The 24,925-nt window shown below is 42.6% G+C and overlaps 1 protein-coding gene across 1 annotated transcript; it reads right to left on the bottom strand.

The window, feature by feature from the left end:
- Positions 1–9,172: 9,172 nt before the first annotated feature.
- SIX4 (SIX homeobox 4) lies at positions 9,173–23,967 on the bottom strand. Its single transcript, XM_032134746.1, has 3 exons — positions 22,822–23,967; positions 19,370–20,055; positions 9,173–13,825 (listed from the first exon to the last, which is right to left on the bottom strand). The coding sequence occupies exons 1-3, from the start codon at positions 23,688–23,690 to the stop codon at positions 13,029–13,031; spliced, it is 2,352 nt and encodes a 783-aa protein (XP_031990637.1). The 5' UTR covers positions 23,691–23,967; the 3' UTR covers positions 9,173–13,028.
- Between the last annotated feature and the right edge of the window lie 958 nt (positions 23,968–24,925).

Below are 24,925 nucleotides of genomic sequence, written 5' to 3'. Positions count from 1 at the left end.
TTTACTTTCAGAGTTACTATTGATAGGTGAAGACTTATTCCTGTCATTTGATTGATTGTTTTCTGATTGTTTGATATGTTCTTTATTTCTTTATCTTTTATTATTTACTTTTTCAGTTGGGTGGGTTTCTATAGTGATACTTTTTTTTTTCCTTTGTGTATCAGCTCTATAAGTGAGTTTTATAGTTTTGCATGTTTTCATGATGGTGATTGTCCTCTTTTCATTTCCAGATGTAAGTCTCCCTTGAGCATTTCTTGTAAGGGCAGTCTACTGGTGATGAATTCCCTCAGTTTTTCCTTGTCTGTGAAAGATTTTAGTTCTCCTTTTTGCTGAAAAATAGCTTTGCTTAGTATACTATTCTTGGTTGACAGTTTTTTCTTTGAGTACTTCGAATATATCACGCTATTCTCTTTTGGCCTGTAAGATTTCTGGCCAGGCGCAGTGGATCACACCTGTAATCCCAGCACTTTGGGAGACCGAGGTGGGCAGATCACCTGAGGTCAGGACTTCAAGACCAGCCTGGCCAACATGGTGAAGCCCATCTCTACTAAAAATACAAAAATTAGCCAGGTGTAGTGGCGGAGCCTGTGATCCCAGCTACTTGGGAGGCTGTGGTGGGAGAATCGCTCGAACCAGGAGGTGGAGGTTGCAGTGAGCCAAGATTGCACCACTGCGCCCCAGCCTGGGTGACAGAATGAGATTCTGTCTCAAAAAAAAAAAAGAAATAGAAAAGAAAAAGATTTCTGCTGAGAAATTCATTGTTAATCTAATGGGATTTCCCTTATATGTGACTTAATACTTTTGTCTTGCTGCTTTTAAAATTCTTTTGTTGTCTTTGTCTTGTGACAATTTGATTATAATTTGCCTCAGAGAGAACCTGTTGGTTGAATCTATTTAAGATTCTTTGCACTTCCTCAACCTGAATATCCATCTCTCTCCCCAGACTTCGGAGATTTTCTGCTATTATTTCATTAAATATACCTTCCTCACCTTTCCCTTCTCTTCTCCTTCTGGAATGTCCATAAGATTAGTGTCTGTTTGCTTAATGGTGTCCCATAAATCCAGCAGCCTTTCTTCATTATTTCCCTCCCTCCCTCCCTCCGTTCCTTCCTTCCCTCCCCCTTTCCTTCCTTCCTTCCTTTCTTCCTTCCTTCTTTCCTTCCTTCCTTCCTTCTCCGTTTCCTTCCTTCCTTCCTTCATTCCTTCCTTTCTTCCATCTCCGTTTCCTTCCTTCCTTCCTTCCTTCCTTCCTTCCTTCCTTCCTCCCTTCCTCCCTTCCTTCCTTCCTTCCTTCCCCTTTTCCATCCTTCCTTCCCCTTCCTTCCTTCCTTCTCTCTTTCCTTCCTTCTTTCCTTCCTTCCCTCTTTCCTTCCTTTCTTCCTTCCTTTCCTTTCCTTTTTTCTTCCTTCCTGTTTTTTTTTTTATTTCAAAAGAGCTGTCTTCAAGTCCAGAAATTCTTTCTTCTGCTTGTTCTAGTCTGATGTTGAAGCCCTTGGCTGTATTTTTATTTCATTCACTGAATTCATTAGCTCTAAGATTTCTGTTTGTTTGTTTTAAATATCCATCTCATTTTAAATTTCTCACTAGAATAATGAATTGTTTTTCTTGATATCATTGAATTATCTGTCTGTATTCCCTTGTATCTCACTGGGTTTCCTTATGATTGTTATTTTGAATTCTTTTCTGGCATTTTCATGTATTTTCTTAGGGTTGAGGTCTGTTACTGGTGAATTATGATTTTTCCTTTGGAAGTAACATATTTCCTTGCTTTTTCATGTTTGATGTGTCCCTACATTGATTTTTTTTTTTTTTTTTTTTTGAGACGGAGTTTCACTCTTGTTGCCCAGGCTGGAGTGCAATGGCGCAATCTCGGCTCACTGCAACCTCTGCCTCCCAGGTTCAAGCAATTCTCCTGCCTCAGCCTTCTGAGTAGCTGGGATTATAGGCATGCGCCACCATGCCTGGCTAATTTTGTATTTTCAGTAGAGATGTGGTTTCTCCATGTTGGTCAGGTTTGTCTCGAACTCCCGACCTCATGTGATCCACTGGCCTCGGCCTCTCAAAGTTCTGAGATTACAGGCATGAGCCACCACGACTGGCCCAGGAGTTTCTTTAGCACAGTTTTGCTCCTCTCATACAGAAGCTTGCATCCAAATCAGAGGCCCGGTTTTTCGTTTATGTACAAATGCATTGGCATTGACAAGATTTGGGCTTCATCAGGTTAGCACCTGAGAGCTCAAAGATCCACTGAATGTTGCCAGATTCTGTACATCAGTGAAAATGTTTGGGGAAAATATGGGGCTTATGTTTACCCAGACCTCTGGGAAGTATGCATATAAGGTAATATGACCATCAGGTATTTGAGGTAATGTGATCAGATTTAGGATAGTGTATCAAAGATTGCGTTTAACTATTTCCCTTTCCTCATAATAATTACTTTGATTTACAGATGTATCTAACAGTTTTCATGGAGAAATCCAATTAAGAAAGACTGAAAAGAAGTCTATCAGTATGAATTAATTAATCATTTTGAATTACAGAAATAAATTAAAAGGTAGTTTTATCTGGGCATGGTGGTTCTTGCCTGTAGGAGGCTGAGGCAGAAGGATTGCTTGAAGCCAGGAGTTCAAAACCAGTGGGACAATAAGTGAGACCCTATCTCTTAAAAAAAAATTAGCCAGATGTGATAGCACACACCTGTGGGGATTGCTACAGTGAGCTGTGATTATGCCACTGCACTGCAACCTGTGCAACAGGGTGAGACTCTGTCTTTAAAAAAAAAAAAAAAGAAAAGGCAGTTTCATTTATAGGGCATATAATAACTTAGAAAATATTTCCATGGGCCAGGTGCGGTGGCTCACACCTGTAATCTCAGCACTTTGGGAGGCCAAGGCAGGTGGATCACTTGAGGTTGGGAGTTCGAGACCAGCTTGACCAACATGGAGAAACCCTGTCTCTACTAAAAATACAAAATTAGCTGGGCATGGTGGCGCATGCCTGTAATCCCAGCACTTTGGGAGGCCAAAGCAGGCGGATCACGAGTTCAGGAGATAGAAACCATCCTGGCCAACATGCTAAAACCCCCGTCTCTATTAAAAATACAAAAAATTAGCTGGGCGTGGTGGTGCATGCCTGTAATCCCAGCTACTGGGGAGGCTAAGGCAGGAGAATCACTCGAACCAGGGAGTCAGAGGTTGCAGTGAGCCAAGATCGTGCCACTGTGCTCCAGCCACTGTGCTCACAGAGTGAGACTCTGTCTCAAAAATATATATATAAATATATATATATACACACACACATATATATGTGTATATGTATATTCATGGATCTGCATGATAAACAGAGAGAAGTACTCTATATTTAGCAATCAATGGCTACTGTATTTGAGAGGGTTTCCAAGTGATTTAAGATGTTTGATAAAGTATCCCCACCTTAGATAATTTACATATGGATATGATATTGTCTATACATTTAATTTATATTATTAATATGTACCATTTCAAATAAAATAGCTAAAGGTAAATTTTAGCCTAATTCATCCCTCCTTGAAATAACACAAATTCCGTATTAACATAGTTTCACTATAATACTGAAAACTCAGTATTACAACACTGCTAGTTTGCTACCTTATATAAAAAAAAAAATACGTGCTCAGTCTTAGAAAGTCAGATATGTGTTTGTTAAGATATCAGAGAATGACTATAATAAGAATAGACGTAAAAACTCTCATTAGCTGAGATTGCATATATTCTTAAATCTGGTGTGTGTTGGCCAGGCATGGTGGCTCACGCCTGTAATCCCAGCACTTTGGGAGACCGAGGTGGGCAGATCACCTGAGGTAGGGAGTTCAAGATCAACCTGGCTAACATGGTGAAACCCTGTCTCTACTAAATATACAAAATTAGCTGGGCGTGGTGGCACGTGCCTGTAATCCCAGCTACTTGGGAGGCTGAGGCAGAAGAATCGCTTGAACCCAGGAGGCGAAAGTTGCAGTGAGCTGGGATCATGCCACTGCACTCCAGCCTAGGCGACGGAGTGAGACTGCGTCTCCAAAAAAAAAGAAAAAAAAAAATCTACTGTGTGTTTATTGAAGAGATTTAAGAAAATCTATTTAGTATAATTGGGATAGAACACTCCAACAGCTTTTTTTTTTTTTTGAGACACAGTCTCTCACTCTGTCACCCAGGCTGGAGTGAAGTGGTGAGATCTCGGCCCACTGCAACCTCCACCTCCTGGGTTCAAGTGATTCTCCTGCCTCAGCCTCCCCAGTAGCTGGGATTACAGGTGTCCACAACCACACCTGGCTAATTTTTGTATTTTTAGTAGAGCCAAGGTTTTGCCATGCTGGTCTTGAATTCCTGACTTCAAGCAATGCATCTGCCTCGGCCTCCCAAAGTGCTGGGATTACAGGCATGAGCCACCGTGCCTGGCCCTCCAACATCTTTTGAGATTAATACCCCTGGTGATTATTCATGTAGGGACAGGATTGAATCCATCCTCCTTCCTATGTAGTGTTAATAAAATTAATTTGCTGAGCAATGGGTAATGCACTCATACTAAGCTATCTAAGGTCATCCATTTGATAAAGAACACAAGCAAGAATGTACTTATTAAATAAAGTGAATACAGAATTTATTATGTTCCCTAATTTTCAACAAAATATATTTTTGGTTTTCCTTTGGCACATCTCCTAAGTAGCTCACATCTTAAACAACAAACACCAAAAAACCAGCAACCAAACAACCCTTGTCTTTCTATGGCTAGTGGCTAGATTTTATGGTTTCATTATCGCTAATGACTTATCTTTTCAACGCAGGAATTCTCTGAAAGGGAATTTTCCCAGGCTGTGGATAAGATAGGTGTGGGGGAAACTACACTGTTAATTGCTTTCAGAGGCTCCAACAGCTTAGATTTCACTGCCTGGGCCTTGATACCCAGTAGAGAAGTGGAGCACACAAAAGAGGAAATGGATAAAGGGTGACAGTCTCTCTGCCTCTCCCCTTATCCATCCTTCTCTCCCAATCCTCCAAGTGTACACACACACACACACACACACACACACACCCTGCTGCACTTACAAATAGGGAAAAATGCTCAATTTTACTAATCTACAGCTTATCAGCCATTATTACAGCTTGGTTCCTTTTGTGTATGTCTTTAAAAGCCTTCCTTAAAATGTAAATTATAGCCGGATGCTATAATCCTGTAATCCTAGCACTTTGGGAGGCCAAGGCAGGTGGATCACCTGAGGTCAGGAGTTCGAGACCAGCCTGGCCAACATGGCAAAACACCATCTCTACTAAAAGTACAAAAATTAGCAGGGTGTGGTGGCAGGTGCCTGTAATCCCAGCTATTCAGGAGGCTGAGGCCGAGGAATCGCTTGAACCTGGGCGGCAGAGGTTACAGTGAGCCAAGATTGCGCCACTTCACTCCAGCCTGGGTGAAAGAGTGAGACTCCGTCTCAAAAAAAAACAAGTAAATTACTCTGGGATGGAGGGTTGGGATAATCATATCTGAAACAGTTAACCATCAACACCAGAGAGATCACTTAAGGCACTTGAGGAGGTAGGCCAATGCCTGAGGAAATGACAGATCCCTTAGAGGGCAAAGTGGATACAGATGAAGGAGGTGGACAAGTACAGAACCAGACCTGCCTCACCTAGCTGTACACCTCTAAATTATCCTCATGGGTCACAGGTTGTTGACCCCATCCCAATTATTTTATCTTCCATTTGCAGCTCTTAGCAGGTCACCATATACTTCCCCTCTGTAATTGATTTGAACTTAACTCTGTAGGGGTAAATGAATTTTATTAAACCATTTTTTTCTTTTATAATAATATCTAACATACCCATTTCGCAGAAAAAATACAGGGCCCAGAGAGGTGAACTGATATTTCCTAAATCTCAAGGCTAATTAGAATCCAGGTTTCTTGATGCCTACCTCTATATTTCATTTACTATTCTTCATAGACTCTTTAGATATCTGCTTAGTTCAAATGCAAATAATGTGGATATAGCCACAGAGAAAATATTTTTAGAAAGTTTATCTATACATAAGTATAAATAGGTTTTCTGCACATCACTGGTATTTTGAAACATTGATCTAAAAAAGGCTCAAAAAAAAAAAAAAGGCTCAGTGAGTACATTTTTGTTAATGCCCCATTTGCCTGTCAACCTTTAGCCTCTGTCATCTGGAACACAGCTTTAAACTTGCATGTTAAGCAGAAAAACCTTGGAATAGTAATGAAATAATTACCATAAAGACCATTCACTAATATTAAAAGATTTCAGGAACCACTCTCAGGGTCTACCCCAAAATGTATTGATTTATTTTTGTGCTCTACACAGGGATAGTATTTTAACCAGTTTAGCAATATAGTTCCCTAATCCATAGCAATGAAATGATTTAAAGGTATGGATGACTGTTACCATCACTATTCATTCAACAAATAAATTTTAAGTGCCTATAATGTCCCATGCATAATACTAAATGCTGGAGAAACCAAGATGAACATGTAAAGAGGCAAACATGTACTTACAGTGGTAAGTACATTAGTGCCACGCTAAAGGAAGGTATAAATCCCTGTCTAATCACAGAATGGGCTATGCACAATTCCACTTGTGAAAGTAAGACAAGGCTTCCCGAAGATGTGACATTGAGTGAGTCTTGGGGATTGGGTTGTTATGAAGGAATCTGGTTCCTTTGGGGAACAGTTTTATGTGGCTAGAGATGTGAGTAGGCAGAGAGGCAGGGCCTGGATCTTGGAGACTTCTTATGGTAAAGGGTTTAAACGGTATTTCATAGGCAATGAAGAGCCATGGAAGGTTTTAAAGTGGAAAACGAGGCTGGGTTAAGCCTTAAATTCTGAAAGTTCCATTTGGATGTAGTTGTAATGTGGCCAAAATGAGGACCAGACACTAGGATACCAGGTAGGAAGCAGTTGCAATAATTCAGTAGAGAAATGATAAGTGCCTAAACTGTAGGAGTAACCTTAGTAATGGAGAAGAAACTGAATCAAAAGACAGTAAAAGAGCAGACTTGCATAGACTTGTGATCTGATAAAGGTGGGGAGAAGAAAGGGAGACAAGACTCCAGAGTGAATCCCAGATTTTTGTCTGGCCATCTGGGTGAATAAATGTTGCTGAAATGAGCAACACAGAGTTGAGGCAGGCTTAGGGAGATGAGAGTTTAATTTTCCACATGTAGAATCTTAGGTGGACTGGGACATTTTGAAAATACCTATTAGGGAGCTGGATCTATCAGGGGACAGGTTCAGGCTGTGACAAGCATCCTCAGTAGCGGTAAGTGGCTTTGGCTAACAGCAGGCAGCAGAATAGACAAAGTCTTGGAGAGCACAAAGTTCTGGAGACAGTTGGAGGGCAAACTGCCCTAGGTGCAGTTCAAGAGCTCCTGAAGTATCTCCTGTCTGACAGCTCAGGGCAACATGGCAATAGTTTCCTAGTTCCGGCTCTCCTGCCTCCTGCAACTCCATTCCCCAGATTAGCCATGGCAACATTTTAAAGTGTAAATCATGTTATATTACTCCTTGCTTACAAGCCATGAGTGGCTTCTCAGACTCAAATTCAAACTATTTGAGACCAGTAAAGCTCTACCTGTGATCTGCCCTTGCCTACCTCTCTGGCTAGATTTATCGCATGACCCCTGGAGTTAGTGCTGTAATCCAGACACTCTGTCCCTCCCTCAGGGCCTTTGTACCTGCTGTTCCTTATGTCTGGAATGCTATTTTCTAGGTCTTGCTGTCTGGCTTCCTCTCCTTATTCAATTACCTCTGCTGAAATGTTACTTCCTCAGAGAACTTCCTTGATCAATCTAATGTATATCTCCCACCCTAACATTTCATATTATCAATTTCATTACTCCTTGTTGTCAACTTTATAACACTGACCATTATCTGAATGTGTCTTGTTTATTTATTTACTATCTACTGTATTGGAAATGGTGATATGCAAGGGTAAATTTTCATTTATTGCTTCTTTTTGTTTTTTTTTTTTTTATACAGGAATTTGCTGTCACCCAGGTTGGAGTACAGTTGCACCACCCTAGCTCACTGGAGCCTCCTGGGCTCAAGTGATCCTTCCGCCTCCTTCTGCCTCTTCCTCCCAAAGTGCTGAGATTACAGGCCTAAGTCACTGTGCTTGGCCCATTTATTGTTTCTTAAGGGCAAGTGAACAAGTGGGGTGGAACCATATAGCTGAAGGCCTTGAATTCCCATTGAGGGTTTTTATTTAATTTGCTAGTTTCTGAGGATCCACAAATGTTTTATGTACAGCAATGATCTTGTCCAATTTTTAAAAATATTTGGTTAATGTTCTAAAATGTAACCACTTCATTGGTTGAAGTGGTTGAACTCATTGACTGAAACTCTGTTCATGTTAACTGGTTTACTTACATATAAAATTGTTAAATAAATGAGTGGAATATCAAGAATCTAAAAGTCTAGACATATCTGAAATTAATTTGATGGCTTTAACTAGTTTTACAGAATTGTACAGTTGGTTTCCAATCTATTTTATTAACCTCCCCTTCTTTTCAGTGTAGAAGCATAGAAAACCAGGTTATGTAATTTTAAAATTAGGACCAAACTGTACCAAGGCCAAATTTTCTATATAGTTAGCAGCAATGCAGTTCTACTCGTTACTTTCAGTGAAACTACTGGTGGACCCAACCGTGGTGGTACCAGACTTTGGCTAATGGCAGTGCCCTAGGGATGGGTGATATTGAGCTCTTTCAATAAGGTTGAAAATAGGAGGTCTTTGGATCCTTCAATTTAATTCCATTAAACCCTATAGAGTAACTGCCATGTGCCAAACATCACATTCATCTCTCGGGACAAAAAAACAAAAAACGAAAAACAAAAAAACAAAAACACTGGGAAGGGGAAGGTACACTTCTTCCTTTTAAGGAGGATGCAATCTAATAATTTACCTCTATGTAGTTACAGTTAATTGCATAATTCTGCACAGTGACTGACAAAGACTATTTTTCCAAAATCACTCCAATTGGCCTTATAACCATTTGCCAGCTTTTGGAATGTTTGTTTTTCCAGGGATAAATAAAACCAACATTATTTCTTGTTTCTTTTCTAGTAAGATGAGTCATTCATATTTAAAAAAACACAATATTCCCCAAATAATTTTCAATGCAAGGCATGTATAAATATAAAGTTTATTTAGCATAGTGTTTAGAAAAATAAGTTCACATCATTTCAGAAAACAAATAAAACATTTAATTGTCCAGGCATAAACCCCCATTACAGTACAACATACATACTTTAGATCTCTTTGGTTGGGTAATTAAGCACAGAAATGTTCTGGGACATGCTCTGTGTGCCATCACCTAACAGTGCAGTAAAGACTCTGTTACCCCACCCCATGATATACATTCTGTATAGAGTTTCTTTGTGTAAGGCACAGTAAAACCATATGGAGTATATAATTGGTTGCCTCTAAACATAGAGTACATGCAACAAAAGAATATTTTTGAGAACTCTGAAAGCCAAAAGAGTCACATGCTATATAATTTTGATTAATAAAATGTATGGTGGTAAATTAACATAAAATGTATCAATTAGATACAAAGTAACTGCTAGGCTCTATTATCTAAGTTTTACAAAGAGTTTAAAATATCTTTTGTGAAATGTAATTATTTCCCCATAGTTTTCCTGAATTATTTTTATTATGAGATGATCTGTCAAAACATTTTAAAGAATGAAGAACTTGTGGCTATGTACTAATGCACACTTGTCTAGCATGTAGCAGGGCAGGCTGCCACACATGCCCAATAATCCAACTTTTAACATGCAAGATACAAGGGCATACACAGAGAGATTTAAGGTCAGTGTGCAATTTAACTATGGATTTTTACCTATGGCTATAATATCTACCTGCCTTTCGTAACACAAGAAAGGCACCGAAAACGTGTACAATTTAAAAAGTCTTTTCATTATTATAAATATACATGAGATATAAAGCAGTACAACACGGGCGCTCTTGCTTGATTGAGGAACAAATGCACCTTCTCTTTAAACAATAGACTGTCCTTTACTAGATTTAACTAAGAGCTAAATGCCAAATTCTGGCTGATAGAGTGCATAGATAGGCTTACACCAAAAATCCCACAGCCAGCAGCATGGGTTGGGTTTTGCAGGGAGTCATTTACCCCTATTTTGATCTTTAGGGATCATTAGAGGGTCATTTGCAGCATTTTCAAGCGTTGGTTTATGTAAGAGGGAAATTCTGCCACATGAACTCCAAGGGTTCTGAGTCTGGCCCTTGGTATGGCAAAAGACATTTGCAATTCTGTGCAAGGAGATCATGGGGTTTATCTTACTCCATTCACATATACATGGGCTGCATACCAACTGGCCCTTATTCAACTGAAAGAATAGAAAAGAACAATAAGTTCTTTACACTGTGCATTGATTCTTACCTGGTATATTGTGTAGCTACCTGAAGTAATTGTAGGGTTATAATTACATCATGGTGGGAGTATGAATGGGTTTCCTAGGTAAGTCTTAAGTTTTGTGCTATCTTTTCTTTTTCATAAGGGAGAAAAGAGGAAGAACGCTGAATAAAAGAGAGGCTTATTATATTTTCGGAAAACATATAAAACATTTCCAGTTATATATATGTAGCATATATAACTTTAAAAACCTTCCCATCTCTCTTATTGGATGGGTATTTGAAAATAACAAACTGTTGATATCTGCAGCAATCAAGTGGAAAACATCATTTTTATGTAAACTACACTACAGAGCCATGTAATTAATCTCAGTAACAGGATCAGCACACACCCAAAGAAAAAACAAGCTCTATAAGTAGTAGTAGAGTGGAAAAGAACTCTTAAACACCTGACTTTGTAAAACAAAACAAAAAACATGTAGCTTCAGCAGTTTAGGAACATTCACCAATTCTATAAAAAATGATGTAGTTCTTTATCAAAATGATGGGAGAGGAATTCTTCATAGGGTTCTTCATATATGCCTGCAAGTTCCACTTATGATAACAAAAGTTAAATCCTCTATGTCCCTTATTCAACATACTTGATTGATTGACATGTAGAGAACTAGAGTGGGCCCTTTGTTCTGATCATAAAAAAAAGTAAGATGTGGCCGGGCATGGTGGCTCATGCCTGTAATCCCAGCACTTTGGGAGGCCGAGGCAGGCGGATCACGAGGTCAGGAGATTGAGACCATCCTGGCTAACATGGTGAAACCCCGTCTCTACTAAAAATACAAAAATTTAGCCGGGCGTGGTGGCAGGCACCTGTAGTCCCAGCTACTCGGGAGGCTGAGGCAGGAGAATGGTGTGAACCCAGGAGGCAGAGCTTGCAGTGAGCCAAGATCGCGCCACTGCACTCCAGCCTGGGCAACACAGCAAGACTCCATCTCAAAAAAAAAAAAACAAAAAACAAGATGTGCTAACATCTAACATCTTTATGTTCAACAACTTGAAGTTATCTCTGAAGAAATTATTTTCTCACTTTTTTTGCTTTTCAGAGACTAGAGAGTAACTTTACTCACTACATAAATTTATTTGCATTGTTATTGTTACATCTTGTGTTCAGAGTCTTGATAAAACTATAGCCACGGCTTACAACATTATTAAACAAGCTTCTCACAGAAACCCAAAATATTTACTTTTAAAGAAGACATGATAATATAGTGCAAACAACAGTCATGTGTCAGAGTGTAACAACTGATTCAAAACTTTTAGAACTAAGTTTCAACAGGACAGAATTTTGCTCAATAGAATTTACATATTTTCTTTCCTTTAAAATGGTTTTCATAGCCTGTATAATCAATTTTATATGGTATTTATAACTGATTTTCCTTGTAATGAAAAGTATCAACAATTAGTTATCCATTTGTGTGATAAATATCATATATAATATTTAGTGAAACTTAAGTTCTTCAGATTTAAAGCAATTTTGTGGTGAAATTAACCCTGTTAGATAGTAGAAAAGAACCATCAGTGCTTCTGTTGACACTTCTGTACCTTACTACTAATAAAAAGGCCACAAGGTAAAAAGGCACATAGAATTCTATAAAAAACATATTTAAATGAATCAGAGTTGCTAAATAAAGAACAAGGATGTGAAAAAAAGTACCAAAATTCCAATATTGGGAGTTAGATTTCCGTTTCAGTGTTATTAATATTGACCTTAATAGATTCCTGGTAAAAATCATTATTTTTAAAATCCTACAAAAAGTAAAACTTTGTTGGAAACAACTATGTTCACTTCCTGTTCAAACAATAAAAATAAATTAAACAGTAAGAAAACATATTTTTCAGTTCATAGCGCCTGAAGAGAAACATATACAGTATAAATAAAATTCACTGTAATTACTCAAATCCTGCTTACAGAACTGATATATTTACATTCATACTGAAGTTTCAGAGTTTTTAGTGGAGTCCCGCACTTTCTCAGCCACACTGAGCTATTAGAAATCACATTTGGAAATGTGTTGAGACTTAACCCAAGACTTTCTCAAAAAATGCTGAAAAAGAGGTGTGTGTGCATATATATACGCATGCTACTTAACTTTAAAAATACGTACCATTTATGTTTCTTAACCTTTTCAATGCCCATGGAGTAAAAGTAAACAAAAACAATCGTATTATTTCTAATGGTCTGCAGCTATCTTTAATTTTCTATGTTAGGTGTATACATTTTTTAATTTAAAAAACTATCAAGTTCCACTTTGACCTTAGAATTATAGAGTCAACTAAATGATTCACTTTGACTTGATACATTTCACCTTGTCCTTTGTCTCCATCTATTTAAAAGAGAACATTTATAAGTGAACAAAAAGGCTGCAATAATGCAGTTCTACTTCGGTATACTTAACTGTGATCTTCATGCAGATCAATCTAAAGTCTCTTGTATGCATATACTTGCAAAACTAGAGTGTTTTCCTTTAAATGGGAAAATGTTTTGTGTCCTTGGGGCTTCGTGAAAAGATTTGCCGCTGATGCCAAAAAGAGGTGAGGAGGAAATAAAGTTCATAAGTCTTGCATATCTTCATCCAGCTGGACAGTCTGGAGCTTGGCAAGCTCTTTTTTGTCTGTTTCCAGGTCTTCACAGACATTATCAACTATGCCATCTAAGACATACTTGGATTTAGAGTCCAGCATCATTAAGCTACTTGTTGCTTTGCTCTCAGAATTTGGTAAGAAATTCTCTTTCATGTTAGCTACTGATTGCAGAACTAAACGATGTTCTTGGACAAAATCCTGATGTACTGCTGGGGAGGGGTGACCTACCTGATCTTCAGCTGTAGGAACTATTTCCCCAAGGGCAGCCTGAGTCATAGGGACTGACAATAGGTCTTGACCAGTAATAAGGGAGCAGTTCTGAAGAGTTGCATAGTTAGTGTTGCTGACAGATGTCACAGTAGATTTGCTTGCCACCGGTGCAGACATTGGTTGGCTATCGGCAATGTCGCGGTTTAGCTCAGTGGGATTTAGTAGTGTAGGGGGACTGAGAGAAAAATTGTGAGTTGGAGATACATTAACTAATGAGGAGGCCAGTGGATGCAGGCCACTCCCCGAGATGTTTTCAGAAGATAGGTTTGCATTTACTTGTGCGTTCTGATTGACAGGCATCAACTGAGAAAATACCAGGCTCCTTTCCAAGCCTTCCTGTTTCACAGATCCTATAGCCTGGCCTGTATTAGGAACCGTGTATACCACTGCACTGGGAGCAAGAGAGCTCAAGAAAACCTTTCCTTGCTGGACTGTGGCAGACTCACTTGTAAATGTGCTTCCATCTGAAGTGCTTGAGCTTACTGAGATATTACCTAAAAAAAATAAAGTACTGATTATCATTGATGGAAGTGATAGGGAAAGAAAAAAAGTTACACACACATGTTTTTTTCTCAGGTACAATATCTATAAAGAAGCAACACTTCCATACAGTAATTTAGCCCAATTCTGGTTCAGAATTACCTTGGGCACTGAAAACTACAGATTCCCAGGCTCTACTCCTGGAAAGTGTAACTTAGTACATCTTAGAACATCTGTTTTTACCTCCCCAAGTAAATATATATATATATATATTTTGTATAGAGACATCTTTTAACTACAACAACACAGCTAAAACTACTTGCATTCCCTAGTCGCAGGTGTGCCTGTGTTCCCCATCTTTCATCAACTTCTTAGAAAACACAGTGACTTCCAAACCTTTACTATTTATGTCTCATGACCTCCAAGTCTTGAGGATAGAACATGTCAAAGGTTCTGTTGCTTATTATTTCTTTTTTTTTTTTTCAGACAGAGTCTCACTCTGTCACCAGGCTTGAGTGCAGTGGAGCGGTCTCGGCTCATTGCAACCTCTGCCTCCTGGGTTCAAGCGATTCTCCTGCCTCAGTCTCCCGAGTAGCTGTGACTATAGGCATGCACCACCACATCCAGCTAATTTTGGTATTTTTAGTGGAGACAGGGTTTCACCATGTTGGCCAGGATAGTCTCAATCTCTTGACCTTGTGATCCACCCGCCTCGGCCTCCCAAAGTGCTGGGATTACAGGCGTGAGCCACAGTGCCCGGCCCTTTCTTTAAAAAAAAAAAAATTAGATTCAGGGGGCATGTGTGTATGTTTGTTACACGGGTGTATTGAGTAATGGTGGGGACTGGGCTTCTAGAGCACCCACCTTCCCAAGTAATTCTGATGACCAAAGGGGATTGAGAACTACTAGTTAGAAGCCAAGTGTGGAAAAAAAAAAAATATTTTCCAAGTTCTGATTCAGTCAAGTTTCTGTTTCATCACTAGTAACTTGACATCTCTCAATTAGTTGATAGTTATTGCTAGCTCTGCCAGTTAGAATTAGAAAACACAAATGCACCTTCATTCAGGACTGACTGCTCAGTAACTGACATAAAATATAAATAAATGGCAATGTAGAACATACCACATAAAATGAGTTACCCTGGGGCTTAAAACTTAACCATATAAACCTGTATAGACAAGTTGCAAACTTTCACCAAACTAGCCATAAAGTAATGTCAAGTCAACAAAACATTCAAAAGCTTTTTTTGCCTTTTGTTGTGTCAGTTCTGAATTTTCAGTGTTGTAGTAATGGGAACAATTAATGGTAATATGAAATGTGCTTTTTAAAATACAGATTAACATAAAGGATCAGAGCTAATGCTTCTCTAAAAGGTTTGTATCTTTTGAGACTCTTACTATAATGGTCTATAGAGACCAGAAGTAGAAAAAAAAATGTTAAGTAGAAAGCTGAGATGTTCAAATCAGATCACTTAGACAATGTAGATGAATTAGACCCCCCACTACCATCAAATAACACTCTTTTTTTCCTGATTCCTTACATAGGTATGAGATGATGGCAATTAGATAATCTAGGACCTCAAATATGGTCGCTGAAGGAAAGGTGGATTTGGGGGGACTTTTGTGATAGGTGGGCTGTTTATCCTCATCTTGAATTAGATGTTCAGTCAACTCTTTTTTTTTTTGAGACAGTCTTGCTCTGTTGCCCAGGCTGGAGTGCGGTGGCGCAATTTCCGCTCACTGCAACCTCCACTTCCCAGGTGATTCTCCTGCCTCAACCTCTGAGTAGCTGGGGTTACAGATGCACGTCACCATGCCTGTCTAATTTTTGTATTTTTAGTAGAGACGGGGTTTCACCATGTTGGCCAGGCTGTTCTCGAACTCCTGAGCTCAAGTGATCTGCCAGCCTCAGTCTCCCAAAGTGCTGGCATTATGTGAACGTGGCTCACTGCAGCCTCGATCTCCTGGGCCCAAGCAATCCCTCCCACTTCAGCCTCCCAAGTAGCTGGGACTACAGGTACGCACTACTATGCCCAGCTAATTAAAAAAAAAAAATTTTTTTTTTTGAGACAGAGTCTCGCTCTGTCACCCAGGCTGGAGTGCAGTGGTGCAATCTTGGCTCACTGCAAACTCTGCTTCCCGGGTTCAAGCAATTCTCCTGACTCAGCCTCCCCAGTAGCTGGGATTACAGGCACGCACCACCACGCCTGGCTAATTTTTGTATTTTTAGTAGAGATGGGGTTTCACCATGTTGGTCAGGCTGGTCTCAAACTCTTGACCTCGTGATCTACCCACCTCGGCCTCCCAAAGTGCTGGGATTACAGGCATGAGCCACTGCGCCTGGCCAATTTTTAAAAATTTTTTGTAGAGATGAGGTCTCACTATGTTGCCTAGGCTGGTCCGGAATTCCTGGGCTCAAGCGATCCTCCTGCCTCAGCCTCCCAAAGTGTTAGAATTACAGGTGTGACACCACATCTGGCCTCAGTAAACTACTTTTTTGAGAGAGCAGCCCAATGTTAAAGGTAATTAATTCACCTAAAATATTTTCCTTCCTGAAGTATTAGAATATTGTGATTATATTATCACCTCTATTGATAAAAAAGTGCCACAGGGCTGTTTATGTCTTCCAAATATTTTTAATGCAAAGGAATGTCTTCAAGTAAAAAGAAAACACTGCATGTGAACCCTTTTAAAACATTTAACTAGAAAGTTTAATCACAGAAATACTGGTGTTAAGAAAAACATTTCTAGGTATGTTTCAGTTATTCTCTTACATTTCTGTTTCAGACCACACATACGAAAAAACTGCTTTTATTTGACAACACTGACTTCAACTTAAGTATGCTTTAAAATTCTTATTTTTATTTATTTATTTTTTTTGAGATAAGGGGTTTTGGTCTTGTTGCCCAGGCTGGAGTGCAATGGCGTGATCTCGGCTCACTGCAACCTCCACCTCCCGGGTTTAAGCGATTCTCCTGCCTCAGCCTCCTGAGTAGCTGGGATTACAGGCATGTGCCACCATGCCAGGCTAATTTTTGTATTTTTAGTAGACACGGGGTTTCAACATGTTAGGCTGGTCTGGAACTCCTGACTTCAGGTGATCCACCCGCCTTAGCCTCCTCAAGTGCTGGGATTACAGGCGTAAGCCACTGTGCCCGGCCTCTTTAAAATTCTTGTGGGCAGCTGATTTGTGGCAAAAAACATCTCAAATAGATGTTTAGTTTATTATGTGTGTGCTTATGAAATTGTTTGCCAATGTATGCATGAACAAAATGATTAGTTATCTTTTTATAGAGCCATAAATAGCATAATACAGGCAACATTTTCCCCAACTGCTACTGAATATAAATACTTCTGAATTTGTAGAAATTATAACATATATAAAAGAAAGAGGATTTGATCTAAAATTTGATTTTTGAGCGTAACTACAACTGAAGTAAATATTGAACAACAATTTTAAGATAAAAAATCCAACTGAAAAACCATATAGGTACAAAGCATTACTTTGTAATGATAAGAAAAAAATCAGGCCAGGTGCTGTGGCTCATGCCTGTAATCCCAGCACTTTGGGAGGCTGAGGTGAGCAGATCACAGGAGTTCAAGACCAGCCTGGCCAACATAGCAAAACCCTGTCTCTGTTAAACATACAAAGATTAGCCGGGCATGGTGATGCATGCCTGTAGTCCCAGCTACTAGGCAGGCTGAGGCAGGATAATCACTTGAACACGGGAGGTGGAGGTTGCAGTGAGCCGAGATCGCGCCACTGTACTCCAGCCTGGGTGACAAAATGAGTCTCCACCTAAAAAAAATTAAAAAAAAAAAAAAAAAAAAAAAAATAATGATAGTTGCTCAGACTGTAAAGTGAGTAAACGATGTAGATATTCTACTTTTCCACATAAATCCCAACTATAGAAAGATAAGTCTATCTTGTCAAGACATTTTAAAGAATGGCTCAGTATCTGTTTGTGAGAAAAAACTGAATCCCCAAAAGGTTTTATTGAGAACTGCAATACCTAACTACCATAGAGATGTTGCTTGCTGGATTAAACTTAACTATCTGGTTAAACTTAGACTGTCTGTTCAACTCACCCAGACAGTCTAAGATTTGATCTTAGTTATTTTAACTGAAAATGCTATTCTTATTCCTATTAAATGTCCCATTTAAAAACTTAGCTATTAGTTCATAATAATTTTCTATGGCAGTGCTCTTCTAGACTACAAAATTAAAAGTATTTCTGCTTTTCTCCTCCCCCAACATACATAACTCATTCTTTCTGCTCAAATTTGTTGCCTTTAAAATGTGACCTGTTTGGAAATTTTCCAAATGAGAAAAGGGGTTAGATCCACATTAAATTATTATCAAACTAAGCACTTTGGCTTTCCCTGTGGTTTTCATATTTTTGCCCTGTGTTAGATAGTAACTTAGCTTAACTCTTTCCATAACTTGGAACAATGATGAACTGAATAGTATGCTGCAGGACTGTCTTGTTTTACTACCATTTTGCCTAAAGAAATGCAAATGTACAGAGTGAAATTTCGAACAATTTTTCCATTAATTCCTTCAATAAGCTGCATAGACCATAGCTGTGGTAACAAGAGAGTTGTGCATAAATTGATTTTTTTGGGGGGGGGGGTAAAACCATTTTATAGGAAGCAGACCTTTAAAGCCAACAATTACTTTGGTTTTGTAAAAATCTGGATTTTCAGATTTGTCTACAAGAAGGCAAACATGCATTAACATCTACCTCTCCCGAATTCAAGGGATTATGCAAACTCCACTGCCAAATTCTAACCATTTCTATTTCTTTAAAGAGAAAATGACATAGAGGATCCAGGCTTGCTTAAAGTCAGTGAAGAACTAACATATCAGCCTCAGTTTTCCTGAATTTCATTTAAGTGCTTTCTCTGGAAGATTGCTGCTAGTAAAGCCACAAACATATAAAATAAGGCTTACTATTATCTTCATAAATAAACCCACACATTTAGGGGGTGAGTACATATGCTGAGCGATAGAAATCCAATGATATATTCCTCTGATTTTCTTTTAGGTCTGTTAGTCTTCATTACAGGAGGAAACAGGATTCAAACATAAATGATCCGGTCTTTTTAGCTTGCTCTTCTAAAACATTTTTTGGTCAAATAAATAATACTTAGGTAAAGTGTATGCATTCTTACCAACTGCTAGACTAATTTTGTATTCTCAGCAATTTTATTAATTTTTAATATTAAAATGCCAAGCAGTGAGTTATTTTGTAAGCACTGATTGACTTATCATATTTCTGTAATTGTAGAACTGGCAGGACTTGCTATGAACTGTATTTTTCCATTCAGTTGTTAGTAAAATAAAAGCCCATCCTCATGATGCAAGGGAATAAAGCAAGCTGGATATTACATGGGTACTGTGAAAGAGGAGAATCACATCAAGGCTATTCTACAGCTTCGGCAGCTAATAAGGTACCTGAACAGAAACATCAATCTATAGCTATCACCAAATGCGTCACTTACAGCAGCTGATGAACACATTTGCTGGTGCATTAAGGTACCAAATGAGATTGTTACCTTGTGAAGCTGCCACTGACACAGGGGGCAGCTGCAGTGGAGAGAATCCAATGCTCCCATTAAGGAACTGGCTGTTTGCTCCGGAATTGGGGATCTGGACAATGCCATACTGGTTAATTTGCACTGGTGTAGTAAAAGTCACTACAGAGCCCCCATCTTGGGAAGCCACTGTTTGAATGCCTTCTCTTTTCACCTCAGTGCTGGGTATCAGGCCTGGGAATGAGACAGGGACACTGGGGCTGTAGGACGTGGTGGCTGCTGAGTTAGCAGAACTCTGGAGGACTTTGAATTCCTTCACGTCCTGGGAAGTAGACCCCAGTATGTCAGTCATGGATATACCATTGCTCACAATGTTTGATGACATTTTTGGTGGGTTCAATGCCACTGCCTGTGTATTTCCCACATTTAATCCATTAAGGATAACTCCACTGGGTCCCTGAATAAAAGAATTTCCATTAAGGAAGACAGGTGAAGTACTTGCAGGTACCAAGCTTCCATTCAACAGAACTCCAGAAGAGCTTAATGATATCTTAGCATTTCCAATTTGTTGCATATATACTGGCTCCATATGACCGGAAAGGCTGAGGTTGGTGATGCCATCAGATGAACTGGAGAGTGGGTGAGGAGATAAATCCTCATGTCCCTTGCTGGATTCATCTTCAGTGCTGGGGTTGCCATCTGACTCACTGTATGGAGGGGGAAATCAAAATGTTCAGAAGGTCAGGGGGATGACATTCTACACAGTGCCACTTGTTTGGAAAACCAGCTTCTAAATCCATTAAAGGCAGTATTTAAGGAAAGCACAGCAGGATGTCTGCTAGTCCTATTTAAACTAAGAGGCCTTTCAGCAGATTCCGACCAGCCAGAGAATCTGGGAAGATAAACTCTCAGATCCCAATCATTTAAAATAACAATAAATTCAGGGAAAGTCCAGACATCTGGAAGATGTAAATTCAGCATTACAGGAGAAGAGTATATTTTATTTTACAGTGTAGAAGTGCTATTCCTTACTGTTATATATGCTGCTACTGACACCATAGAAAAAAACACCTTAAATGAGGTGGTCAGTCTTTCCTGTTTAGGAACTCCTTCCCCTCCCCTCAAACCAATTCAGATTAGTGTTATCTTGGAGGTAAATGAAGCTGCCAAAGGAGCAGGAGGTGGGAAGTGCTCAGCTTTTCTTTTTTGGTCAGTTAGTTAACAAGAGATCGTTTTCTCACCTGCTCCCAAACTTCTACTCCACCAGACTGACAACTCTCTCATTCAACAAAGTGGCTGTCCTTGTTGTAGGAAAAGGCACTTTCAACCCAAGAACAGTTATGTGCAGTCGCCTTTGAATCCAAAGGAAGTCAAAGGGGCCTATTTAACAAACACCATCCAGTGCCCTGGTGAGGTGGGAGGGAAAGGGTGTGGGTCACTCAGAGGCCTTCTAACTATTAGACCTCTTACCCAACGTCCTTGGTCCCTCTGTTCCAGGCAGGACCCTGTTCCTCAGCTGACTTCGGAGAAATACCAAATCGGGGTTGGGGGGTGGGTAGTGATGGGGGTTTCCCATTCGGTCTGAGGCTGGGAGGGAGAGCAAACGAGAGCAGAACAGAGGCGTTTTGGAAGCGCGGCAGGACTTGGCCCAGCAGAGGATCCGACATCCCCGCAGTGCCCTGCGGTCGGTTCGCTTTCATGCCGAGGGGAGGGGATTACCCGGGCTTTGGGCTGCGGGGCCAGGAGCGCAGAAAGCGCTTTGATTTACAAGCTGAGACTGAGCCGCCGTCGCCGTCTGCGAGGGTGACTCACCGGGGGTGAGGGTGGGAGGTAGATCCGGAGAGGGGCCTAAACCAGGCAACTGGGCCAGGGGCGGGGGTGTGGAGTTTATGGGGTGGGGCGGGGGGGGACGAAGAAGCCGGCAGTGGGGCGTGGGGGAGTCCCAGGGAGCGTGCCCGGCTCGCGAGCGGCGGCGGCAGGGCAGCTGGCCTGCTCGCGGTGCCCCCTTCGCCACCCTCTGCCCCGGCCCTGCGGATTCCGTTGGTTCCCGAGCGCGGGATCCGCGGCCTCTAGTGGGCGCGGGGCAGGTGGCTCGGCGTAACCAAAGCGCCTTCTCTGGACCTTTCCGCATATATGCGGAAGACGCACGCACATCCCGGTGCACATTTTGTTTTGGTTACCGCGAGGGCCAGGCAGGGCACCGAGCCTCCCTCCCAGCCTTGGACGAGGAACGCCGGAGCCCGAGCCGTCGGACCCCCACAGGGGCCCAGAAGCGGCAAGGGCGGGCTGAGACCGGCTCTGGAATGCGCTGGGTGATCACCTTCATGTGGCCCAGACGGGCTGGATCCCCAGCTCCCAGATTGCTTCCCTGAGAAGAACCTTCGAGCTGCTTTTGGATTCTTTCTCTCCTATCCCCGCGGGGCTGGAGACACCAGGTCTTTAGGCGACCTTCTCCTTACTTTGTTTCGTCCAACAAAACACACAGACGCACACACCAAGTGTCTGACTCGGGAGGACGCACAAAAGAGGTGGAAAATCCGGTATTTTTTACCAGAGGGGGAAAACAGTTTGCCAGGCAAAAAGCTCAAACCCAGTGGAGTGGGAGCGCCCCCACTCCTTTGCTGCCGCCTGCCGTAAACCAGACTGCCCCCCACCCATAACTACCGTACCAGGAGGGAGCCAAGCAGCGTTCGGGGGCCGAGGGAGGAAGCAGCCCTTAAGCCCTGCTACCCCGGCTGCGCTGAAACCCGATCCTAAGGAGTTCAGAATCAGGTTTCAAAACATGACAGAGTCGAGCTGCACCAGCACCCCACGTTGCCGCGGCCACGAAGGGAACCATAGGGGCAGGGTGAATGATTAACTCTGTCATATGAAACCTCGACATTCCGAGACCCCTTCTGCGCCGCCAGCCCCACAACACTCTCTTCCCTTCACCAGAGCAGCCACCGCGACCTCCAGCGCAGGCCCGGGGGGCGGCTGAACCCTGGGGATCCGGGAGCGTGCGCGCGCGCCAGGCCCGGTGTGACCCCGCGGAGGTGCAGACCCTGGCCGGCGCCGGCAGCCTCTGCGGGCCTCTGGCGGCAGGGAGAGCAACGGTGCCGGTGTCCACATTTGCTTCCTTAGCCCCGCCAGAAACCGGGAAAGGGTGGCAACTTCAAAGCCAGCGGGATGGGGGTGGGAAGCTGGGCAGCAGTGACCAGCCGAGGTGGGGGCGGGGACTGAGACCCAGGCGGGCGACCAGAAACTTCTGGGGGGAGAGGGGGAGGGTAAGGAGGGAGGTTCCCCCGCCCCTCGCCTCCGCCGCCCCCCCACCTCCGCCGGCCGGGGAGCGAGGTGGGGGGCGGGGAGAGGTGGGCAGCCGGACCAGGCTGGTGGGGAAGGTAAGCGCCATGTTTGCGAGCACTTGGAGGAAAAGAAAGCTGGGAAGGGGGTGGGGGAGAGGAAGGGGGAGGAGGAGGAAAGTTGGCGCTCACCTTTTGGACTGGGTCTCGGAGGGGTTCCTGTCGCGCTGCCGGCGGTTCTTGAACCAGTTGCTGACCTGGGTGAGGGAGAGGCCGGTGATCTTGGCCAGGTGCCGCTTCTCGGCGGGCGAAGGGTAGCGATTCTGCTTGTAGAGCTCCTTGAGCGCGTTGCGCGACTTCTCCTTGAAACAATACACCGTCTCCTCGCCGTCCCAGATGGTGCGGGGCAGGGGGAATTTCCTGCGCAGCCGGTACTTGTCCACGGCTCCCAGCGGCCGGCCGCGGGCTCGCTCGGCCTCGGTGTAGCGCGCCTTGTACCAGAGCTGCTGCAACAGCGGGTGGTTGGCCGACTCGAAGCTGTGGCTCTCGAGGATGCTGTAGAGCTCGGGGTAGATGCCCTGGTGGAAGGCCACGAGCGCCCGCGCCTTCAGCAGGCTCTCGTTGCCACGTAGCAGGTCGCTCTGGGGCAGGGACCACAGGAACCGGGCCAGGCGGTCCAGGTTGCCCCCCTGCTGCAGTGCCTCGCACACGCAGGCGACGTGGTCTGGCGAGAAGGCCAGCGGGGTCTGCGCGGCGGCGGCGGCGGCGGCGGCGTGGTGGTGCCTGCCCTGAAGTTCCGAATGGAGTTGTACCTGATCCGCCGCCGCTCCGGCCGCCGCCGCCGCCACTGCCCCTTCCTCTGCGCTCACCCTGGCGGCAGCGGTCGCGGCGTCCCCCGGCTCCAGGGGAAAAGGGGCTGGAGCCGGGGGGCTCAGCCCTACCGCCGCGCCCCCCGCCACTTCTCGGTGCGCCTCCTGCCCTTCCGAGGCGCTTTCCATCCCATTCTCCTGCTTGATGTCCGCTGCACTTGCGATCTGCCCGGTGGGGGAGGAAGAGGACATTTTTTGTTGTTTATTTTCCTCCCTCCCTCACTCCCTCGCACTCTTTTCCTCTTTCTTTCCTCCTCTCTTACTCCTCCTCCTTCGTCTCCCTCCCTCCTCTCCCCCTCCGGAAAGCCCACTCCCTCCCTCCTGGTTTCGGCTGGATCTGGCCGATCAGGTTTCCCCCCGGCCACGCAGTCACCATTAAGATAGCTGCTAGAGCAAAGTAGTGTAAACGGATAGCTGCTTTCTGCCGTTCCCCCAACGTGACTCCTCCGGTTGCTGCATACTATATGGCAGTGGCGGCCGGGCCGGGCCGGCCGAGCCACCTCATTGGCTATTTCGCATTCAGAGGGAGGAGGAGACACCGTTTCTATCCCTGTCCATCACCCGCCTCCCACTCCACCCCTCGCCTTTCCCTCTCCTCCTGACCCCCAGGCACCTATACCTGAAGGAAAACACCGACATTCTTTCCAAGCCACGCTTCTGGGCGGGAAATTACCTAATGTGGCCTGAAAACTGGACAACTCTTTCAAAGAGAGGCCCTACGATTCCAGAGGGAATATTAATTGTGTGGCCTTAAGGTCTGGATGGTTAAATTTTTAACAAAGAGACCACTCTCAGCATCTAGATGACAAAACTTCAGAGGACAATTCAGAAGCCCCCCAGTATCTCCCTGTTCCCCTTCTCCCTCTTTTTGGATGTCTTTATCAAGGATTTTGTATTCAAAAGGGTCAAAAATAAAATGACACCAGGAAATATTTAAGGGGCAAGCATTTACAGTAAATTAAAATTCCAAAGGGGGAAAAATGCTTGAAAACCTTATAATTAGCAGCATAAATAGCCCACTGAGAAGACAAAAACAAGACGCCTTCAAAAAATGTACTTAACCTTAAGCCACATGGAGGGCTGGCAACCCAACTGAGTTGAACATGGTATAATTAAACATGTAGAATATTAAACCATAAGTTTATCCTGGATGAGTCGTGTGGAAGAGATCTAAGCTTTAAATATGGAAATTCAAGTTTTCTACATGAACATTTTTAATGTAAGTATATGAGCATTTCTTTTTTAAAGATGATAGGCTAGAAACAATGTATGTGCGGGTGTCATTCAGGTCAGTGCAGGATCAGAAGCCCTTTTCCACAGCATAAGACAGATTGCCCTCTGGTTTGATGCTGAAGTGGGGGTAGAGTCTTTTGTTGTTTGCAGTTGTGTCTTTTTCCTTTGTAATTTGCACAAGATCTTAATTCCAA

Source organism: Hylobates moloch, unplaced genomic scaffold (genome assembly GCF_009828535.3).
Source record: "Hylobates moloch isolate HMO894 unplaced genomic scaffold, HMol_V3 SCAFFOLD_16, whole genome shotgun sequence".
NCBI lineage: Eukaryota > Metazoa > Chordata > Mammalia > Primates > Hylobatidae > Hylobates > Hylobates moloch.
The sequence above is the reverse complement of the archived record's forward strand: the minus strand, read 5'-3'. Positions and strand labels throughout refer to the sequence as shown.